General features: G+C 38.6%; 3 protein-coding genes across 5 annotated transcripts in view; 1 reads left to right on the top strand and 2 right to left on the bottom strand.

Moving 5' to 3' along the window:
- The window catches only part of LOC122968417 (putative leucine-rich repeat-containing protein DDB_G0290503), a 635740-nt gene that overhangs the window by 157306 nt on the left and 459220 nt on the right, over positions 1 to 19214 (top strand). The window lies entirely within an intron of this gene.
- Positions 237 to 1559, bottom strand: LOC122969185 (growth-regulated alpha protein-like). Its single transcript, XM_044334751.1, has 4 exons — positions 1435 to 1559; positions 747 to 873; positions 574 to 651; positions 237 to 435 (listed from the first exon to the last, which is right to left on the bottom strand). Exons 1-4 carry the CDS (start codon positions 1487 to 1489, stop codon positions 342 to 344), a joined length of 354 nt encoding a protein of 117 aa, XP_044190686.1. The 5' UTR covers positions 1490 to 1559; the 3' UTR covers positions 237 to 341.
- On the bottom strand, positions 237 to 8130 carry LOC122969045 (C-X-C motif chemokine 2-like). Of its 3 annotated transcripts, XM_044334631.1 has the most exons (5): positions 7992 to 8127; positions 7305 to 7431; positions 7132 to 7209; positions 6873 to 6993; positions 237 to 314 (listed from the first exon to the last, which is right to left on the bottom strand). In XM_044334631.1, the coding sequence occupies exons 1-4, from the start codon at positions 8044 to 8046 to the stop codon at positions 6900 to 6902; spliced, it is 354 nt and encodes a 117-aa protein (XP_044190566.1). In that variant the 5' UTR covers positions 8047 to 8127; the 3' UTR covers positions 237 to 314; positions 6873 to 6899. The 3 variants fall into 3 exon arrangements, with proteins under 3 accessions (XP_044190566.1, XP_044190573.1, XP_044190558.1); XM_044334638.1 differs by lacking the exon at positions 237 to 314 and having other exon boundaries at positions 6748 to 6993; positions 7138 to 7209; positions 7992 to 8130; XM_044334623.1 differs by lacking the exon at positions 237 to 314 and having other exon boundaries at positions 6748 to 6993; positions 7992 to 8126.

Below are 19214 nucleotides of genomic sequence, written 5' to 3'. Positions count from 1 at the left end.
GGTGCCTCATAGGAAACCCATCACAGTGGGTCATTCAACACCCACTCACACAATACTGTATATTTCAGCAATGATGAGAGGAAATCATAAAAATAAAAATGAACAAATACATATATGAAATAAAAGTAGTAGTAGCAGTAATTATTCATTCACCCTGTTAAATAAATCTCAATTCTTAGTGCCTTCATCAAAAATGAAAAGTCAGTTTGTGTAACAAAACACATAACACTAAAAAGTACAATCAGGGGTTTTATTTTTGGTACCAAAAAATGTTAAAAATATACACAAATTATTGTGATAAGCACTTATTGTATTTACATGATAAAAGTACTGCAGCAGCTCTACATGGTGGATGTTGTGTGGTGACTCGTTGAACTCTGTGTATTAGTTTGACTGGTAGTCGTCGTCATGCTCACAGCTTCATTCTTCTTTTGCCTGAATCAACAAATGACATTGAACTATTAGTATAAAGCAACAGAGATCAGAAACATTCACAGCAGTATTTCATCTTGAAGACTCTGAGCATGAACACTGTTCTGTTGTCCTAAGTTAGTGAAGTCAAGCTGATCTTACTTGCTCATGTTTCTCAGAATCATTTTTCCCAGTGGTGACGCTGGATTCACACACTTCTTCCGATCTGCTATTGTGATACTGCGAGAGAAGAAAGAGGCGCATTAGAGAGAAGCTGAGTAATGCAGAAGAATGACATGTCCATAAATGTGGTTTAATTCAGCTCATGAACTTACATAATTTCTGTCTTTAGACAAACGAAACTTGGGTGGTGTATGTCTGGCATTCCCTGGATGACCTTTGTGTTGATCCGGCCGACATAACCGTTTAAACACTTGCATGAACTAGTGGTGTCTGATTGTCCTGCAGGAAGAAAAGACACAACCTTATTAGCTGCTGATCATCTTTTAATTCATTTAACAGACTTCAGATTCACTTTTTATGCTACTTTATATTTCTATTTCAGTATATTTCGGAGGTAAACATTGTACTTTTCACTCTACTACATTTATCTGACAACTTTACACATTTAGATTATTAATACAAAATATAATCAACTATTAAACTCTGATATATTTTTATGGATTAAACTACAGGATATAGTTAAAATTAGCCCCTCTGAGTCTACATGGAGGCAATGGAACAACCTGTAAACACAACATGTAACATATCATCACATAACATTCACTCTCCTTTATAAATGCTGCACTATGTTCACCAGCTAGTTTCTGCTGTTTGGTGCTGCATGTAGAGTAAAACTGAATCCAGTTCATCACTACCAGCGACCCCTTTACAATAACACATAGTCACTTGATCCATATGAGAAATAACATTATTGATTACTGCAGCTTTAAAGTTTTATTCTGTAACATTTCTAAAACACAAGCTCCATCACAAAGGACGAGATGATCACAGAGCACTAACCTTGTACATAGAGGACAAGCAGGCAGGTGAGAAAGGCAATGACAGCTGACTTCATAGTTGTGTCTGTAGACAGGTGCTGGCTCACACTTCACTGTCTTCCTTCAGTTTGGACTCTGATGGTTCAACTCAAAGGATTTCTCTCTTTTATACACTGAGTAACACCTCCACAGTGATGCAATGCAGCACGACCCAATGGTTTCACCTCATATTTTGACTTTTATTTTTTCCTTTTTCCTTCGAGGAGCCTGTTCCTCAGAATTACTCTCACATCCTGTCCAGAGGCTTTGGCTCAGAGAATCACTCTACAGAGTGGCTCCTTAGTAATATTGCATCCATGAAGAAGGGAGGTCTTTGAGGGAATTCATTCAATTGATTATACTTATTCAATCATTATATATTTCACCACAGAGTGATTTTTACTTTGTTTTTTTAATATATATATATATTTGTATTCTTAGTCTCGAAAAAGTGCCAAGTGAGCCAATATTTTCAGTTTCATTTGTCTGGCTGTTTCCTCTTTCCTGTGAGAGTTAAGGAAAATTTCCCAAATCACAGTGGTTTTGATCAACAGGATGTAGGGCTGCTGTGTTCCTCTGTGACTCCTGTGGGATTAACTGGACTCTATCTATCTAATATCTCTTGAATTCTTAATTTGTCTTTGGTTTACTTATACAAACAGAGTCAAACAGAGGTTTCACCAACTTTATCGTGTATCTGGGCCAGAAATCCAGCACTGGACATATAATTTTGTTAGACTTGGATCATCCAGGCCTTTGGCCTTGTAGGCCTTATTCTGGGTTTAGTGGTTCACTGGACCTGATGTTAATATTGCCATTCCACCTAAAGGAAGTTCCAGTAACAATCCAGAGGAGACTATCTCCACAGCTCAGGTGTGTGAATTACTTGAGCAGCAAAAGGACTTCTATAAAACTTGTCAAGAACAACAGGAGAAAAACTTCAAATCCTGTGTGGAAATTTTGTTGACTGCTCAAACAACCGAGTTGGGGAGCTGCTGAGAGAAGTGACCTCAGGGTCAGTCTGGAGTTCACTCAAAGGGAATCTCATGACTTTAAAAACCACTGCAAGACGTGGAGTGATATCTACAAAGATACTAAGCATGATGTGGAAACAGTCTGCAAAAGTCTCATCTCACTCAATGATAAAACTGATTATATACAAGGTCAAGTGAAAAATGATTTCATTCTGAGGACAAAGTGAAGAAGCTGCTGTCGGAGAAGCTACAGATAGACACAAAATTGAGTTGGCATGGGCCCACAGGACTGGGAAGCTTTTTCCATCCTCCGCCAGGCCCATCATTGTCAAGTTTCTGCCTTATAAGGACAAACTGGAAGTCCTCAGCAAAGCCCTGAAAAGCACAAACGTTTTTATAAATGAGGACTTTCCTGAAGGTGTTCAACAGAAGCGAAAAGAACTTCTTCCAGCTATGAGGGCTGCCATGGAGAAGGGGGAGATTGCCTACCTGCGGTAAGAGATACTCATTGTTAACCCACCATCCTAGAAACCTGCTCTGAGGTCTAGACAGAACAACGCTACACCGCTGACTTCTGAACAATAGACACAATACACACACACACACACACAATTTATGGAGCATTTTGATCCTGATTCAAATTTTTTTTATCTCTTAACTTCTGACTCTTAATCCTGTGACTATTTCAGCATTAATAGATTTAATAGTCTACTACTTGATATGCCAAAGCCCCCATCAAAGCATTTCTCCTTCTCCATCAAACCTTTTCTACAGGGCTCCCCTTTTGTAGATTTTTTTGAAATTTATTTGAAACATTGTCTGTAGTTAATACAGAACTGCAACTTCTTTTAAAGAAAACTAAATGAGGAACAAGTTACTTTTAGAGTGGAAGCATTAAAAGTGACGCTGCAGCTAATATTTTACTTGGTAACAGTGTTCATTGATTTCAAGAGATTTTGTAAAATTGCCTCATTTACTGACTCTGAGAGTAAACAAAAAGCTGAACATTCTCTCTGCAAGAATTACAATCATAATTCTGCAATCTTTTCAGTGACTGGTGTGGGTTTGTTTTGTGCTGCGGATTTTCTCCAATTGGGGATTCAGCTGTGAGACTGCCACTCTTAGCTCATCTTCAATGTGCAGCTTTGATCTGTGTTTTGTCCTGATCTGAAACAGGTAGGATGTGGCAAAAGGAAGGACTGTGTCCAGGGCTCTCCTGATTAGGGCTTGCAGCCCTCCTCGTTTACCAGCCATTGACTGAGCCCATCTGTGCAGATCCCCACACAGTCCTCCCATTTCAGATCAGCCTCTTTCAAGTAAGTGTCAATGGTTTTGAACAATATGTCTGCAATGACTCCATGGAGAGAGAGATTTATTACTATCTTGGTATAAACACACAAGATGCAATATACAGTGCAACAATAAGAATATAGACAATATAGAATATAGACCACAAGCTTCAGCGCCCCCTAGTGGTGGTAACCAGAGATCTGTGCTAGCGACCATGGTCAGTGGACAGACAACTTACTTGGCCACAACCCCTGCTGCTTTGATTGTCCTATGGAGAAGGAAATGGTCATGAAGAGGTCAAGCCATGTTTGATCATCAAAATTAGTTCTTCAATGATCAAGCCGTTGACCTATATATTTACCACATCTCTAGAAACTGGAATAATACCTTCAAAACTCAGCTGCACGTGTGTTGACAAGGACCAGAAAGAGAGCAAACATTACACCAATGTTAAAGTCTCTGCACTGGCTATCTGTTTGCTTCAGAATTGATTGTAAGATCCTTTTATTGGTTAAAAAGCTCTTTATGGTCTTGGTCCTATCTATTTAGCAGGTTTGCTTTCAGCCTATGAACCCTCTAGAACCCTCTAGCATCCTTTCATTATTATGGTCCTCGTCTCTGGAACAGCCTCCTGAAGACCTGAGGGCAGCAGAGAGTGTTGATACTTTTAAAAGCAAACTCAAGACCTATCTTTTTAATCTAGCTTTTAATTGAACTTTATGTATTGGTTGGGGCTCTACTTGACCAAATATATGAAAACAAATTTAAATTTGCGGTGAGTCGGTCATGTACAAGTGCAAAGTGGGGTCAACGTTTACATTTTCACTTGTCTGGCTCTTCCCTCTTTCCTGTCATTCAAGAGAAATTCTGTGAATCTCAGTAGCATTGCTCAACATGATGTAGGGTTGTTGCACATGTGGACACAAAGGTGTCTTTTTGGTGGATGGGTCTTTTATCCAAATCAGTTGACACTAGGGTGTGAATTGCTCTTCCTATCTTGCTGGTTCTTGCAGCAGATTGTTTAGTTGGTCTGGTCAGTGAGGAGTTTAGGACTCTCACTTATATATTATTGGGCAGCATTCCTGGGGCGTTGAAGAAAGAGCCAGTCTGTTGTTTGAGGCTTGTGCTGTCTGCCTTCAAAACATGCAGGGACTTTACTCTACACCTGGGATTTTTTTCCACTGTAGGTGGTTGTCTGTATTGCTGTATTTCTCTACACTGACCTGAAATGAGATGAGTGCATATAAATTGTACACATAAGTAAATGTGGGCCATATAGATGATAGATGGACCAATCAGTCTCTATCTTAAAAACAAATCTTGATTCTGGTGCTGATTATAGATCAATGTTTGTAATATAAGACAAATGATTTGTGGGGAATTAATTTGTATAAACTTAAAGCCAGATCAATACAACAGTTTGACTAATAGATGAATCAGTCAGATGAATGATGAATCAGCATTTTGTTTCCTAATAACTGAAACTGTCAGTTTTGGAGCTGTGTTTACAACAGTTACTGAGGTCAATGACCTTCTAGCTACTTACTTTGTTGTCTTTTGTCGGAGATTATTATTTTATGCTGTACTGAACTATTTGAACTGTAAATATCTAATGAAATACCAAATTTTCTAATCCAGTAGTGCAGTGCCTGTCAAAATGTGCGTGTTTGGAACGGGCCGATTTCTCAGTACCTAGAGAGAGTTGTGCCCGTCCCCTAAACACAGACTATTGGTAGACACTACAATTTTCTGATGTTCCCTAAACACCTCACACGCAGGCTATCAGTGGCAGAATGGCACTGCCCGTATTTCTATTCATTGACTGCACGGGCAGAAGAGGAAGCAAATAAATGTTATTTATGAGGTATTTTTATACATTTCTTGAGAACCGCTCATCCAAACAACTTCACATCGGCATCGCACTTCCTCGTTGCCCCAGCAATCCACCTGCCAGGTATGAAATAGACTGGATGAATGATTCTTGAGATACTCGAAATACAAACTTACATACATACATATATACATGCAGACAGAGATTCCTTGATTTATATAGAGAGATATCTCTCTTTCAACTCCTGAAAACTCATTATATCTCCACTCTTGGTTATTGTGCACATTGCTATAATCCCCTTTCTCTCCCAATTTCTGAAGTTTTGGTCATTCAAACTTGGTTTAAATCTACTATCATAAGCAAAACAGCTCAACAGTCTCACTTCCCTTTCTTCTTTTGCTGTTTAATTAGATCAAACCAAGTATTCGGTGCGTGGGAACTTATTGAGTCTATTGAATCTTGTAATACCTTTACTAATTTAATATTACCAATTAGGGACTGGATTGGAATTTCTGCTACAGTCATCTCAATATCTTTCCATTTTGCACTATAATCTTTGTCACACTACTTCATTACTGCTGCATGACAATAATCTTTTAAATTTGGGAGTGCCATACCACCCTTATCTTTGGCAGGTGTAATGTACAGTGTTTATTTGTGGTTTTTTACCATTCCATACAAATCTGGTGATCAGAATCAGTAATAACCATTTCCCCTTTTCCATTGTAGTGCTGAGTGTTTGAGTCACTCAAGTCTGGACTTCTAAATGTTTCAAGTATACAGATAATTTTGAGTTTTCCCGCACGTTGTACACCTCTCACCTGTTAACTGAAAACCATTCCAGGCGACAACCTCATGAAGCTGGTTAAGATATTGTCTAGAGTGTACAAAGCTGTCATGAATGCAAACAGTAGCTACTGTGAGGAATCTAAAATATGAAAGATAATACTTTCTTTCTTCACTACATAATTCAACATGTGTTATTTCATAGTTTTGATGTCTTCAGTATTGTTCTACAATGTTGTAGAAAATAGTAAAAATACAGAAAAACCTCTTGAATGAGTAGGTGTGTCCAAACGTTGGACTGGACCTGTATTTACTGTCTCTTAGTTATCTGTAATCTCAGTGTGAACACATTCTATTGAGAGGTGAAGGTAAGCACAGGTTCAGTTTGTGTAACAAAACACAGAACACTAAAAAGTACAATCAGGGGTTTTATTTTTGGTACCAAAAAATATTAAGAATATATACAAATTATTTATTTACTATATACACACAATGACAATTTAAGTTAAAAGAACAGAAACAGAAGATCACTTATTGTATTTACATGATAAAAGTACTGCAGCAGCTCTACATGGTGGATGTTGTGTGGTGACTCGTTGAACTCTGTGTATTAGTTTGACTGGTAGTCGTCGTCATGCTCACAGCTTCATTCTTCTTTTGCCTGAATCAACAAATGACATTGAACTATTAGTATAAAGCAAGAGAGATCAGAAACATTCACAGCAGTATTTCATCTTGAAGACTCTGAGCATGAACACTGTTCTGTTGTCCTAAGTTAGTGAAGTCAAGCTGATCTTACTTGCTCATGTTTTGCAGAATGATTTTTCCCAGTGGTGACGCTGGATTCACACACTTCTTCTGATCTGCTATTGTGATACTGCGAGAGAAGAAAGAGGCACGTTAGAGAGAAGCTGAGTAATGCAGAAGAATGACATGTCCATAAATGTGGTTTAATTCAGCTCATGAACTTACATAATTTCTGTCTTTAGACAGAAGACACTTGGGTGGTGTATGTCTGGCATTCCCTTGATGACCTTTGTGTTGATCCGGCCGACATAACCGTTTAAACACTTGCATGAACTAGTGTTGTCTGATTTTCCTGCAGGAAGAAAAGACACAACCTTATTAGCTGCTGATCATCTTTTAATTCATTTAACAGACTTCAGATTCACTTTTTATGCTACTTTATATTTCTACTTCAGTATATTTCGGAGGTAAACATTGTACTTCTCACTCTACTACATTTATCTGACAACTTTACACATTTATATTATTACTACAAAATATAATCAACTATTAAACTCTGATGTATTTTTATGGATTAAACTACAAGATATAGTTAAAATTAGTCTCTTTGAGTCCACATGGAGGCAATGGAACAACCTGTAAACACAACATGTAACATATCATCACATAACATTCACTCTCCTTTATAAATGCTGCACTATGTTCACCAGCTAGTTTCTGCTGTTTGGTGCTGCATGTAGAGTAAAACTGAGTCCAGTTCATCACTACCAGTGACCCCTTTACCATAACACATAGTCACTTGATCCATATGGAAATAACATTATTGATTACTGCAGCTTTAAAGTTCTATTCTGTAGCATTTCTAAAACACAAGCTCCATCACAAAGGAGGAGACGATCACGGAGCACTAACCTTGTACATAGAGGACAAGCAGGCAGGTGAGAAAGGCAATGACAGCTGACTTCATAGTTGTGTCTGTAGACAGGTGCTGGCTCACACTCCACTGTCTTCCTTCAGTCTGGACTCTGATGGTTCAACTCAAAGGATTTCTCTCTTTTATACACTGAGTAACACCCCCACAGTGATGAAATGGAGCATCATCCGATGGTTTCACTTCACAGTTTGACTTTGAGTTTTTCCACTCCTTCCTTTTTCCTACAAGGAGCCTGTTTCTCAGAATTACTCACACTTCTTGTCAAGAGGCCTTAGCTCAGAGTAATATTGCATCCATGAAGAAGGGAGGTCTTTGAGGGAATTCATTCAATTAATTATACTAATTCAGTCAGTATATTTGCATACAGTAGACTTGTTATTTCAAGATAGTGCAACCTGGAGGTGCATGCTGCAAGCATGACTTTGAAGTGATTGACTCTCAATTTGGCTGAACAGTTGAACACTATAGGAGCCCAACCTTTATTGACTTAATTGTGACCCCTTAGAAAAGAGGTTGACTTGTGTCATCAGTTGCAAATATCTACTCTCTTCTGTCTGTGACCAGTTTAACTGCCAGTATCTTATCTGCCCATTTGAAGTAAAATTTTTGAGAAGTTTGTTTTCAATCAGTTAAATGATACTATGAACAGGGCCAATCATAGCACTGAGGCAGCACTAGTGAAGGTTGTAATCAACCTTAGGTCCAAGATGGATATGAAGAATACTTTCTGTATTAGTACTACTGGACGTAAGCGCAGCCTTTGATACAGTAAATCGCTTGATTCTTTTAGGTAGACTTCACAGTGTGATTGGTCTCTCTGGTGCTGTTTTGAATTGATTCAAATCTTACCTCACCGATAGAGATTGTTTTGTAAGCATGGATTAATGTTCCTCTAAAAGCTATAAAATGAATTGTAGTGTTCCTCAAGGTTAAATTTTAGGTCCTACTTTTTCATCTTTACATGGTGCCACTTGGAAACATCAGAAGGAGGCACAGCATACGTTTATATAGCTATGCTGATGACACACAGCTTTACATTGCAGTGTCTCCCGATGACTCGGGGTGGGGGGTTTGGGGCTTTGCTTGACCAAAACATTAAAAAAAAATTTACATTTGTGCTGAATCGGCTATGTGCAAGTGCAAAGTGGGGTCAGCATTTACAGTTTCACTTATTTCCCTTACTTCCCTCTTTCCTGTCTTTTAAGAGAAATTCGCCAAATCACAGTAGCATTGCTCAACAGGATGTAGGCTTGTTGTACATGTGGATGCATGTGTGGCCTGACTTTGTGAGTCTCTGTGTCTGTGCATCGCACAATGTGATACTGACATCACAGCCTCTAACAGTCACACAGGACGTCGGAAAACATGCTATCTTTGGCTCCGCTTGTATGTAAATGCATTAAAACTGACTGACTAATTGCTGAGGAAGTGATTTTTTTTAATTGATTCAAATCTAACACACCGAGCATGTACTAGTGTTCATTTGAAAGGTATAAAATGAATTGTGGTGTTCCTCAAGGTTCAATTTAACACTTTTTAATCTTAACATGCCGCCACTTGGAAACTTCAGAAGGAGGCATGGCATACATTTCTATAGCTATGCTGATGACACACAGCTTTACATTGCAGTGTCTCCTGATGACTCAGGGCCAATGGATCCCCTTCTGAACTGTAATGTAGATATCAAGTTATGGATGGGATGTGAAAGTGCTAAAAGGGGTCAACATTTACAATTTCACTTGTCTGGCTTTTCCTCTTGCACATTTGGACACGTGTGGACTGACTGTGTGAGTCTCTGTGTCTGTGCATTGCACAATGTGATACTGATGTCACAGCCTCTAACAGACACACAGGCTGTTAGAAAATCTGCTGTCTTTGGCCCTGCTTGCATGTAAATGAATTAAAACTGACTGACTGCTGAGGTAGTGGTTTTTCTCACCTGAGATAGTCTTACATTAAATATCCAATTTCAATTTAATTCCCTTTTCAGATTTCTGGATATCAGCAGCCACAAGCTCTGCAGACATTGCTAATAATTAAAGAAGGTGTAGTACAATGAGTCAGGAAACAGCAGTCGACTATAGTAACTTTAGTTCATATGTGAACTACATAGAATCAATAAGTAATTTCACAAACTGATCCTTTAACAGCAGTGTGTCAGACCACTGTCTGCTAAACCATGGTACTAGTACTGTGTTTTCTGCATCGTTAGTCACATTAGCTAATTAAGAAACATGCAGGGCTCATTGTGTGGGATGAACCTGAACTCATCAATATCAACAAGAGGTGTGCACATCAGCTGCTGCTCACTGTGTTTTATTTTCTATTTTTATTTCCTCTGCAGTGTTCTGAAGAAATTTGTTCACCAGGTCAGTAATGTTATAGCCTCTACATCAGCTGACTGACTTCTAATCAAAATGGACTCCTGTGTTAGCTGATAGCCACAAATATAGCTATAGCCAATAAGCCTAGTTAGTTGTCTGTAAATTCATATAAAGCATCTGGTGTGTTGGTTCAGAATCACCATTTCCCCTTTTCCACTGTAGTGTGGGGAAGTTGGAGTGTTTGAGTTACTTGAGTGTGGACTTCTAAATGTGGGTAAAATATCTGTGTTCCTGGACAGCAAGTAACCTGTGCACAGACTATGTGACATCAGTTAACTATCACAATAGTGTTTTGTTCATAGTTCAATAAAGACAGATACAGTATATAATTTAAAAAAATAATTGTAGTAATTCCATGTTGTTTTGTTAATTGAGAAGCCAGGAGATGGCGTCTGTTACCCTGTTCAGGGAGGAGTTCAGCCTCATTTACTGCAGGTAGTGGATAATCCTACTTCTTTGCATGGATACGGTGCACGGTCAGATAACGTTATATTGTCTATTTGACAGTCTATTGCCCTCTTCAGGTCATTGACCAGTTTAAAAAAAAATAGTCAGTCCTGGAATATGTAGTGTGAGTTTTCCAGATTAACGTAGACATAACTAATGAATTTCATCAAATTATTCCTGTTTATTATTTTTTTGCTGTTATATGTGTGTGTGTAAGTAAGTAAGTAAAACTTTATTTATATAACACCTTTTTTAACACAGGTTACAAAGTGCTTTACAATGACATTGGGACACAAAGAAAATAGGACACAAAAACCATGAAAGACACATTCAAGAACACATACTGACATCTCACACATACGAACACAGCAAGCGTACGGCCATCACCCAGAGCACACACTTGAATTTATGAAATGTTATGAGAAAGCCACTCTAAAAAAGGAGGTTTTTAGGTGTTTTTTGAAACAGTCAACAGATTCAGCTGATCTGATGGAAGTGGGGAGATTGTTCCAAAGTCTGGGTGCCAGGGCAACGGAAGCACAGTCGCCTTTGCTTTTTAGTTTGGTACGTGGTATGGCCAACAGGTTTTGGTTGGAAGACCTAAGAATCTTGAAATCAATCCTGAACTTGACTGGCAGTGAGGCTAAAACAAGAGTGATGTGGGATCTGCGGCCAGTCCTAGTTAATAACCTCGCAGCTGCATTTTGTACAAGCTGAAGACGTGACAGGTCAGCTTGGCTAAGGCAAGTGAAAAGGGAGCAATCCAGACGGGAAAAAATGAAGGCATGAATGATGTGAAATGATGATTTGCAATGTTCCTATGTTGAAAAAAGCAGGATTGAACCATTTTATTGAAATGGTGTTCAAATTTCAATTTAGGGTCAAATATAACGCCAAGATTCCTGGCGTTAGTTTTGACATAGGGGGCAAGTGGGCCAATATGCTGAATGATGCCTTTAGCAGTATTTTCAGGGCCAAAAATGAGAAGCTCAGTTTTGTCAGAATTTAACTGAAGAAAGTTGACAGACATCCAGTCCTTTATCGCAGCTAAACAGCTGTGGAGAGTGTTTAGGTTGCCAAAATCATCTGATTTTACAGAAAAATATAGCTGAGTGTCATCTGCATAGCAATGACAGGATATACAACCAAAGCGACTGATTATCTGGCCCGAGGGCAGCATATACAAAGAGAAAAGAATTAGACCAAGTATTGACCCCTGGGGCACCCCTCATAGCAGCGGAGTGGATGAGGACACATAGTTACCCATAGAGACAGAAAAACTTCTATTTGACAAATATGACATAAACTTAGCTTTCCCTGAGATACCAACACATGTATTTAGTCGATTAATGAGGATAGAGTCATTCATGACTCATAACAGCAGTTTCAGTACTATGATTTTGACGAAAACCAGACCAGACACTGGCTGTCTTAAACTGATCAGGGACATAACCAGAGGTGAGGGACGTGTTTATAATAGTGAGTACAGCAGGGCCAATGATAGGAAGGACCTCCAAAAAGAATTTGGGGGGTAAGATATCAAGATTGCAGGAGGACAGGCGCAGATGAGAAATTGTCTCTATAAGGTTTTGCATGGTAATTGGGGCAAAATGGGTTAGTAAATTTGAAACACTACTAGGTGGATCAAAAGTGGTGGAAGGCAGCACAATGTTGGATCTAATGCTATTGATCTTGTTGATGAAAAATGATAAATGCAATTCACAGTCTTCAGTTGAGGTGGCAGAGATAGTAGCAGGTTGTACAAGCTGATTAATTGTTTTAAACAGAGCTCGAGGATTGTGTTTATTAGCGGTAATTAAGTCTGAGAAATAAGCTGATCTTGCATCCTTGGTTTTTTGATTGAGTATGTTAAAAGTTCTTTCATGTATTGGAAGTGAACATTGAGTTTTGTCTTTTTCCATCTGCCCTCCTGCATTCCTGCTTACAGCTACGGATAGCATCATTTATCCATGGTGATGATTTGGTAGCTGCTACTGACCTGGTTGTGAAAGGTGCGATGGCATCCAACGCAAAGGAACACAGATTATTGAAATTACTGACCAAATCATTAATGTTAGACGGTTGAATATGGCCACTATATAAATCAGAGAAAATAGATGAGAAATTTGAAGCAGACTGGTTATTAAAAATGCGGGAACATACTGTTCGCTTCTGACTTGGAGCAGTTGCCTGGATGTAGGAGTCAAATAGAATACATTTATGATCAGAGACAAGATCAATCAATGAGAGGGAATTAATAGTCAGGCCAAGAGTAAAAATGAGGTCAAGGGTGTGGCCTCGGTTATGTGTTGAACCAGAAACATGCTGCACCAGATTGAAAGAATCAGTAATGTTTAGGAATTCAGTAGCAAAATGGTTGGATGTATCATCAACATGGATGTTGAAATCCCCTACAAGAATAATTCTATCATGGTTGAGAACAATGGAGGATAGGAATTCAGAGAACTCTGCGAAAAAGCTGTTGTTTGGTTTAGGGGGACGGTAGATTGAGATACAGCAGATAGGGTTTTGACAGTTGATTCTGAAAATTATCAATAGTGATATGTTTACAATTAAAAAGGTTGTTGTAGGCGACTGCAAGGCCACCACTACTGCCAGTGGACCTTAGGGAGTTAAAATAACTTTATTCAGGAGGGCAGAGTTCAATTAAATGGCAGCAGTCCCCAGTCTGCAGCCATTTTTCTGTCAGAATCAGAAAATCCAAATTATGTGATGTGATCAGATCATTCAGGATAAAGGATCTGTTTGACAGAGACCTAGCATTGAATAGAGCAAACTTAGCTGGAGTGATGGATTGCATAGACTGTTTATGACTGTAGGTAATATGGATCAAGTTACAACTGATAGCTCTAGTTGTGTGAGCAGGGAGGCATTTCTTGGGCCTAAAGTTTGTAATGACGGGAATCAGTGCGACCGGGTCAATAGACTGGCTACTGTCAGGCACCCGAACCGTTCCATTCCAGCGATATGAGAGTTCTACTTGATGCTGATGAATGTATTTTTGAGATAAAGGACTTCTATCTGATGACCCATTTATCACACAATTAAAATCCCCACCTATTAATAGATTACCTCGAGGCTTTTTCACCATCAGGTCAAATATGATCTTCATAAATGGCAGGATATTCTCAGGTGGAGCTTCATACCTTTAGCAGTGACACCTAAATTTTGTCTATTGTTATGTTAATCATCACATATCTTCCCTCTCAATCTCACAATGATGCCTCAGTGAAGGACTGGATGGGTTTCTGTATCAGGATCAGGCCCCCTTTTCTATGGCTGGATAAATAGGAGGAATAAAACATCAGTGAAGTCCATAATCTGGACAGTTTTTGTGTTCATTGTCAGACAAATGTGTTTCCTGTTGGTAGGCTGCGTCACCTTGCATTTATTTGAGCTGGTTTAATATTTTCCTCCATGTAACAAAGCTATGCAAACCTTTCATGTTGCATGGAACTACTTTAAGGCAGACTGTGATAACTAGTGGCCGTGCTGCCATCTGTAGGACAAAACTGTCACATGTCTTTTGGTGCCTCATAGGAAACCCATCACAGTGGGTCATTCAACACCCACTCACACAATACTGTATATTTCAGCAATAATGAGAGGAAATAATAAAAATAAAAATGAACAAATACATATATGAAATAAAAGTAGTAGTAGCAGTAATTATTCATTCACCCTGTTAAAGAAATCTTAATTCTTAGTGCCTTCATCAAAAATGAAAAGTCAGTTTGTGTAACAAAACACAAAACACTAAAAAGTACAATCAGGGGTTTTATTTTTTGTACCAAAAAAAATTAAGAATATATACAAATTATTAATTTACTATATACACACAATGACAATTTAAGTTAAGAGAACAGAAACAGAAAAGCACTTATTGTATTTACATGATAAAAGTACTGCAGCAGCTCTACATGGTGGATGTTGTGTGGTGACTCGTTGAACTCTGTGTATTAGTTTGACTGGTAGTCGTCGTCATGCTCACAGCTTCATTCTTCTTTTGCCTGAATCAACAAATGTCATTGAACTATTAGTATAAAGCAACAGAGATCAGAAACATTCACAGCAGTATTTCATCTTGAAGACTCTGAGCATGAACACTGTTCTGTTGTCCTAAGTTAGTGAAGTCAAGCTGATCTTACTTGCTCATGTTTTTCAGAATGATTTTTCCCAGTGGTGACTCTGGATTCACACACTTCTTCTTATCTGCTACTGTGATACTGCGAGAGAAGAAAGAGGCGCGTTAGAGAGAAGCTGAGTAATGCAGAAGAATGACATGTCCATAAATGTGGTTTAATTCAGCTCATGAACTTACATAATTTCTGTTTTTAGACAGAAGACACTTGGGTGGTATATGTCTGGCATTCCCTTGATGACCTTTGTGTTGATCCGGCCGACATAACCGTCTATGCACTTGCATGAACTAGTGTTGTCTGATTTTCCTGCAGGAAGAAAAAACACAACCTTATTAGCTGCTGATCATCTTTTAATTAATTTAACAGACTTCAGATTCACTTTTTATGCTACTTTATATTTCTACTTCAGTATATTTCGGAGGTAAACATTGTACTTTTCACTCTACTACATTTATCTGACAACTTTACACATTTAGATTATTACTACAAAATATAATCAACTATTAAACTCTGATGTATTTTTATGGATTAAACTACAAGATATAGTTAAAATTAGTCTCTTTGAGTCCACATGGAGGCAATGGAACAACCTGTAAACACAACATGTAACATATCATCACATAACATTCACTCTCCTTTATAAATGCTGCACTATGTTCACCAGCTAGTTTCTGCTGTTTGGTGCTGCATGTAGAGTAAAACTGAGTCCAGTTCATCACTACCAGCGACCCCTTTACCATAACACATAGTCACTTGATCCATATGGAAATAACATTATTGATTACTGCAGCTTTAAAGTTCTATTCTGTAGCATTTCTAAAACACAAGCTCCATCACAAAGGACGAGATGATCACGGAGCACTAACCTTGTACATAGAGGACAAGCAGGCAGGTGAGAAAGGCAATGACAGCTGACTTCATAGTTGTGTCTGTAGACAGGTGCTGGCTCACACTCCACTGTCTTCCTTCAGTCTGGACTCTGATGGTTCAACTCAAAGGATTTCTCTCTTTTATACACTGAGTAACACCAACACAGTGATGAAATGAAGCATCATCCGATGGTTTCACTTCACAGTTTGACTTTCAGTTTTTCCACTCCTTCCTTTTTCCTACAAGGAGCCTGTTTCTCAGAATTACTCACACTTCTTGTCAAGAGGCTTTGGCTCAGAGAATCACTCTACAGAGTGGCTCCTTAGTAATATTGCATCCATGAAGAAGGGAGGTCTTTGAGGGAATTCATTCAATTAATTATACTAAGTCAGTCATTATATTTGCATACAGTAGACTTGTTATTTCAATATAGTGCAACCTGGAGGTGCATGCTGCAAGCATGAGTTTGAAGTGATTGACTCTCAATTTGGCTGAACAGTTGAACACTATAGGAGCCCAACCTTTATTGGCTTAATTGTGACCCCTTAGAAAAAAGGTTGACTTGTGTCATCAGTTGCAAATATCTACTCTCTTCTGTCTGTGACCAGTTTAACTGCCAGTATCTTATCTGCCCATTTGAAGTAAAATTTTTTGAGAAGTTTGTTTTCAATCAGTTAAATGATATTATGAACAGGGCCAATCATAGCACTGAGGCAGCACTAGTGAAGGTTGTAATCAACCTGAGGTCCAAGATGGATATGAAGAATACTTTCTGTATTAGTACTACTGGACTTAAGCGCAGCCTTTGATACAGTAAATCGCTTGATTCTTTTAGGTAGAATTCACAGTGTGATTGGTCTCTCTGGTGCTGTTTTGAATTGATTCAAATCTTACCTCACCGATAGAGATTGTTTTGTAAGCATGGATTAATGTTCCTCTAAAAGCTATAAAATGAATTGTAGTGTTCCTCAAGGTTAAATTTCACACAGGACGTCAGAAAACATGCTATCTTTGGCTCCGCTTGTATGTAAATGCATTAAAACTGACTGACTGATTGCTGAGGAAGTGATTTTTTTTAATTGATTCAAATCTAACTCACCGAGCATATAGCTATGCTGATGACACACAGCTTTATATTGCAGTGTCTCCTGATGACTCGGGGTTGGGGGTTTGGGGCTCTGCTTGACCAAAACATTAAAACAAATTTACATTTGTGCTGAGTCGGCTATGTGCAAGTGCAAAGTGGGGTCAACATTTACAGTTTCACTTATTTGGCTCTTCCCTCTGTCCTGTCATTAAAGAGAAATTCGCCAAATCACAGTAGCATTGCTCAACAGGATGTAGGCTTGTTGTACATGTGGATGCATGTGTGGCCTGACTTTGTGAGTCTCTGTGTCTGTGCATCGCACAATGTGATACGAATGTCACAGCCTCTAACAGTAACACAGGATGTCAGAAAACATGCTATCTTTGGCTCCGCTTGTATGTAAATGCATTAAAACTGACTGACTGATTGCTGAGGAAGTGATTTTTTTTAATTGATTCAAATCTAACTCACCGAGCATGGACTAGTGTTCATTTGAAAGGTATAAAATGAATTGTGGTGTTCCTCAAGGTTCAATTTTAGGTCCTACGCTTTTTAATCTTTACATGCTGCCACTTGGAAACTTCAGAAGGAGGCATGGCATACATTTCTATAGCTATGCTGATGACACACAGCTTTACATTGCAGTGTCTCCTGATGACTCAGGGCCAATGGATCCCATTTTGAACTGTAATGTAGATATCAAGTTATGGATGGGATGTGAAAGTGCTGAAAGGGGTCAACATTTACAGTTTCACTTGTCTGGCTCTTTCCTCTTTCCTTTGAGTTAAGGGATATTCCCTGAATCACAGTAGGATTGCTCAACAGGATGTAGGGCAGTTGCACATTTGGACACGTGTGGACTGACTGTGTGAGTCTCTGTGTCTGTGCATTGCACAATGTGATACTGATGTCACAGCCTCTAACAGACACACAGGCTGTTAGAAAATCTGCTGTCTTTGGCCCTGCTTGCATGTAAATGAATTAAAACTGACTGACTGCTGAGGTAGTGATTTTTCTCACCTGAGATATTCTTACAGTAAATTTCCAATTTCAATTTAATTCCCTTTTCAGATTTCTGGATATCAGCAGCTACAAGCTCTGCAGACATTGCTAATAATTAAAGAAGGTGTAGTACAATGAGTCAGGAAACAGCAGTCAACTATAGTAACTTTAGTTCATATGTAAACTACATAGAATCAATAAGTACTTTCACAAACTGATCCTTTAACAGCAGTATGCCAGACCACTGTCTGCTAAACCATGGTACGGTGTTTTCTGCATCGTTAGTCACATTAGCTAATTAAGAAAAATGCAGGGCTCATTGTGTGGGATGAACCCGAACTCATCAATATCGACAAGAGGTGTGCACATCAGCTGCTGCTCACTGTGTTTTATTTTCTATTTTTATTTCCTCTGTAGTGTTCTGAAGAAATTTGTTCACCAGGTCAGTAATGTTATAGCCTCTACATCAGCTGACTGACTTCTCATCAAAATGGACTCCTGTGTTAGCCGATAGCCACAAATATAGCTATAGCCAATCAGCCTAGTTAGTTGTCTGTAAATTCATATAAAGCATCCGGTGTGTTGGTTCAGAATCACCATTTCCCCTTTTCCACTGTAGTGTGGGGAAGTTGGAGTGTTTGAGTTACTTGAGTGTGGACTTCTAAATGTGGGTAAAATATCTGTGTTCCTGGACAGCAAGTAACCTGTGCACAGACTACATGACATCAGTTAACTATCACAATAGTGTTTTGTTCATAGTTCAATAAAGACAGATACAGTATATAATTTAAAAAAATAATTGCAGTAATTCCATGTTATTTTGTTAATTGAGAAGCCAGGAGATAGCGTCTGTTACCCTGTTCAGGGAGGAGTTCAGCCTCATTTACTGCAGGTAGTGGATAATCCTACTTCTCTGCATGGATACGGTGCACAGTTAGATAACGTTATATTGTCTATTTGACAGTCTATTGCCCTCTTCAGGTCATTGACCAGTTTTAAAAAAAATAGTCAGTCCTGGAATATGTAGTGTGAGTTTTCCAGATTAACGTAGACATAACTAATGAATTTCATCAAATTATTCCTGTTTATTATTTTTTTGCTGTTATGTGTGTGTGTAAGTAAGTAAGTAAAATTTTATTTATATAACACCTTTTTTAACACAGGTTACAAAGTGCTTTACAGTGACATTGGGACACAAAGAAAATAGGACACAAAAACCATGAAAGACACATTCAAGAACACATACTG

The sequence above is a fragment of the Thunnus albacares genome, chromosome 2 (genome assembly GCF_914725855.1).
Source record: "Thunnus albacares chromosome 2, fThuAlb1.1, whole genome shotgun sequence".
NCBI classification, from domain to species: Eukaryota; Metazoa; Chordata; class Actinopteri; order Scombriformes; family Scombridae; genus Thunnus; species Thunnus albacares.
This window is presented reverse-complemented; position numbering and strand designations above follow the sequence as displayed.

Bases quoted from the DNA above. Each gene is read 5' to 3' on its own strand.
- LOC122969185 (XM_044334751.1), bottom strand. From the start codon at position 1,489: ATGAAGTCAGCTGTCATTGCCTTTCTCACCTGCCTGCTTGTCCTCTAT. The intron at 874-1,434 runs GTTAGTGCTCTG...TTCTTCCTGCAG, and splicing joins GCTTGTCCTCTATGTACAAG to GACAATCAGACACCACTAGT. The intron at 436-573 runs GTAAGATCAGCT...TTGTTGATTCAG, and splicing joins ATTCTGAGAAACATGAGCAA to GCAAAAGAAGAATGAAGCTG.
- LOC122969045 (XM_044334631.1), bottom strand. From the start codon at position 8,046: ATGAAGTCAGCTGTCATTGCCTTTCTCACCTGCCTGCTTGTCCTCTAT. The intron at 7,432-7,991 runs GTTAGTGCTCCG...TTCTTCCTGCAG, and splicing joins GCTTGTCCTCTATGTACAAG to GAAAATCAGACAACACTAGT. The intron at 7,210-7,304 runs GTAAGTTCATGA...CTTCTCTCGCAG, and splicing joins TGTCTAAAGACAGAAATTAT to TATCACAATAGCAGATCAGA.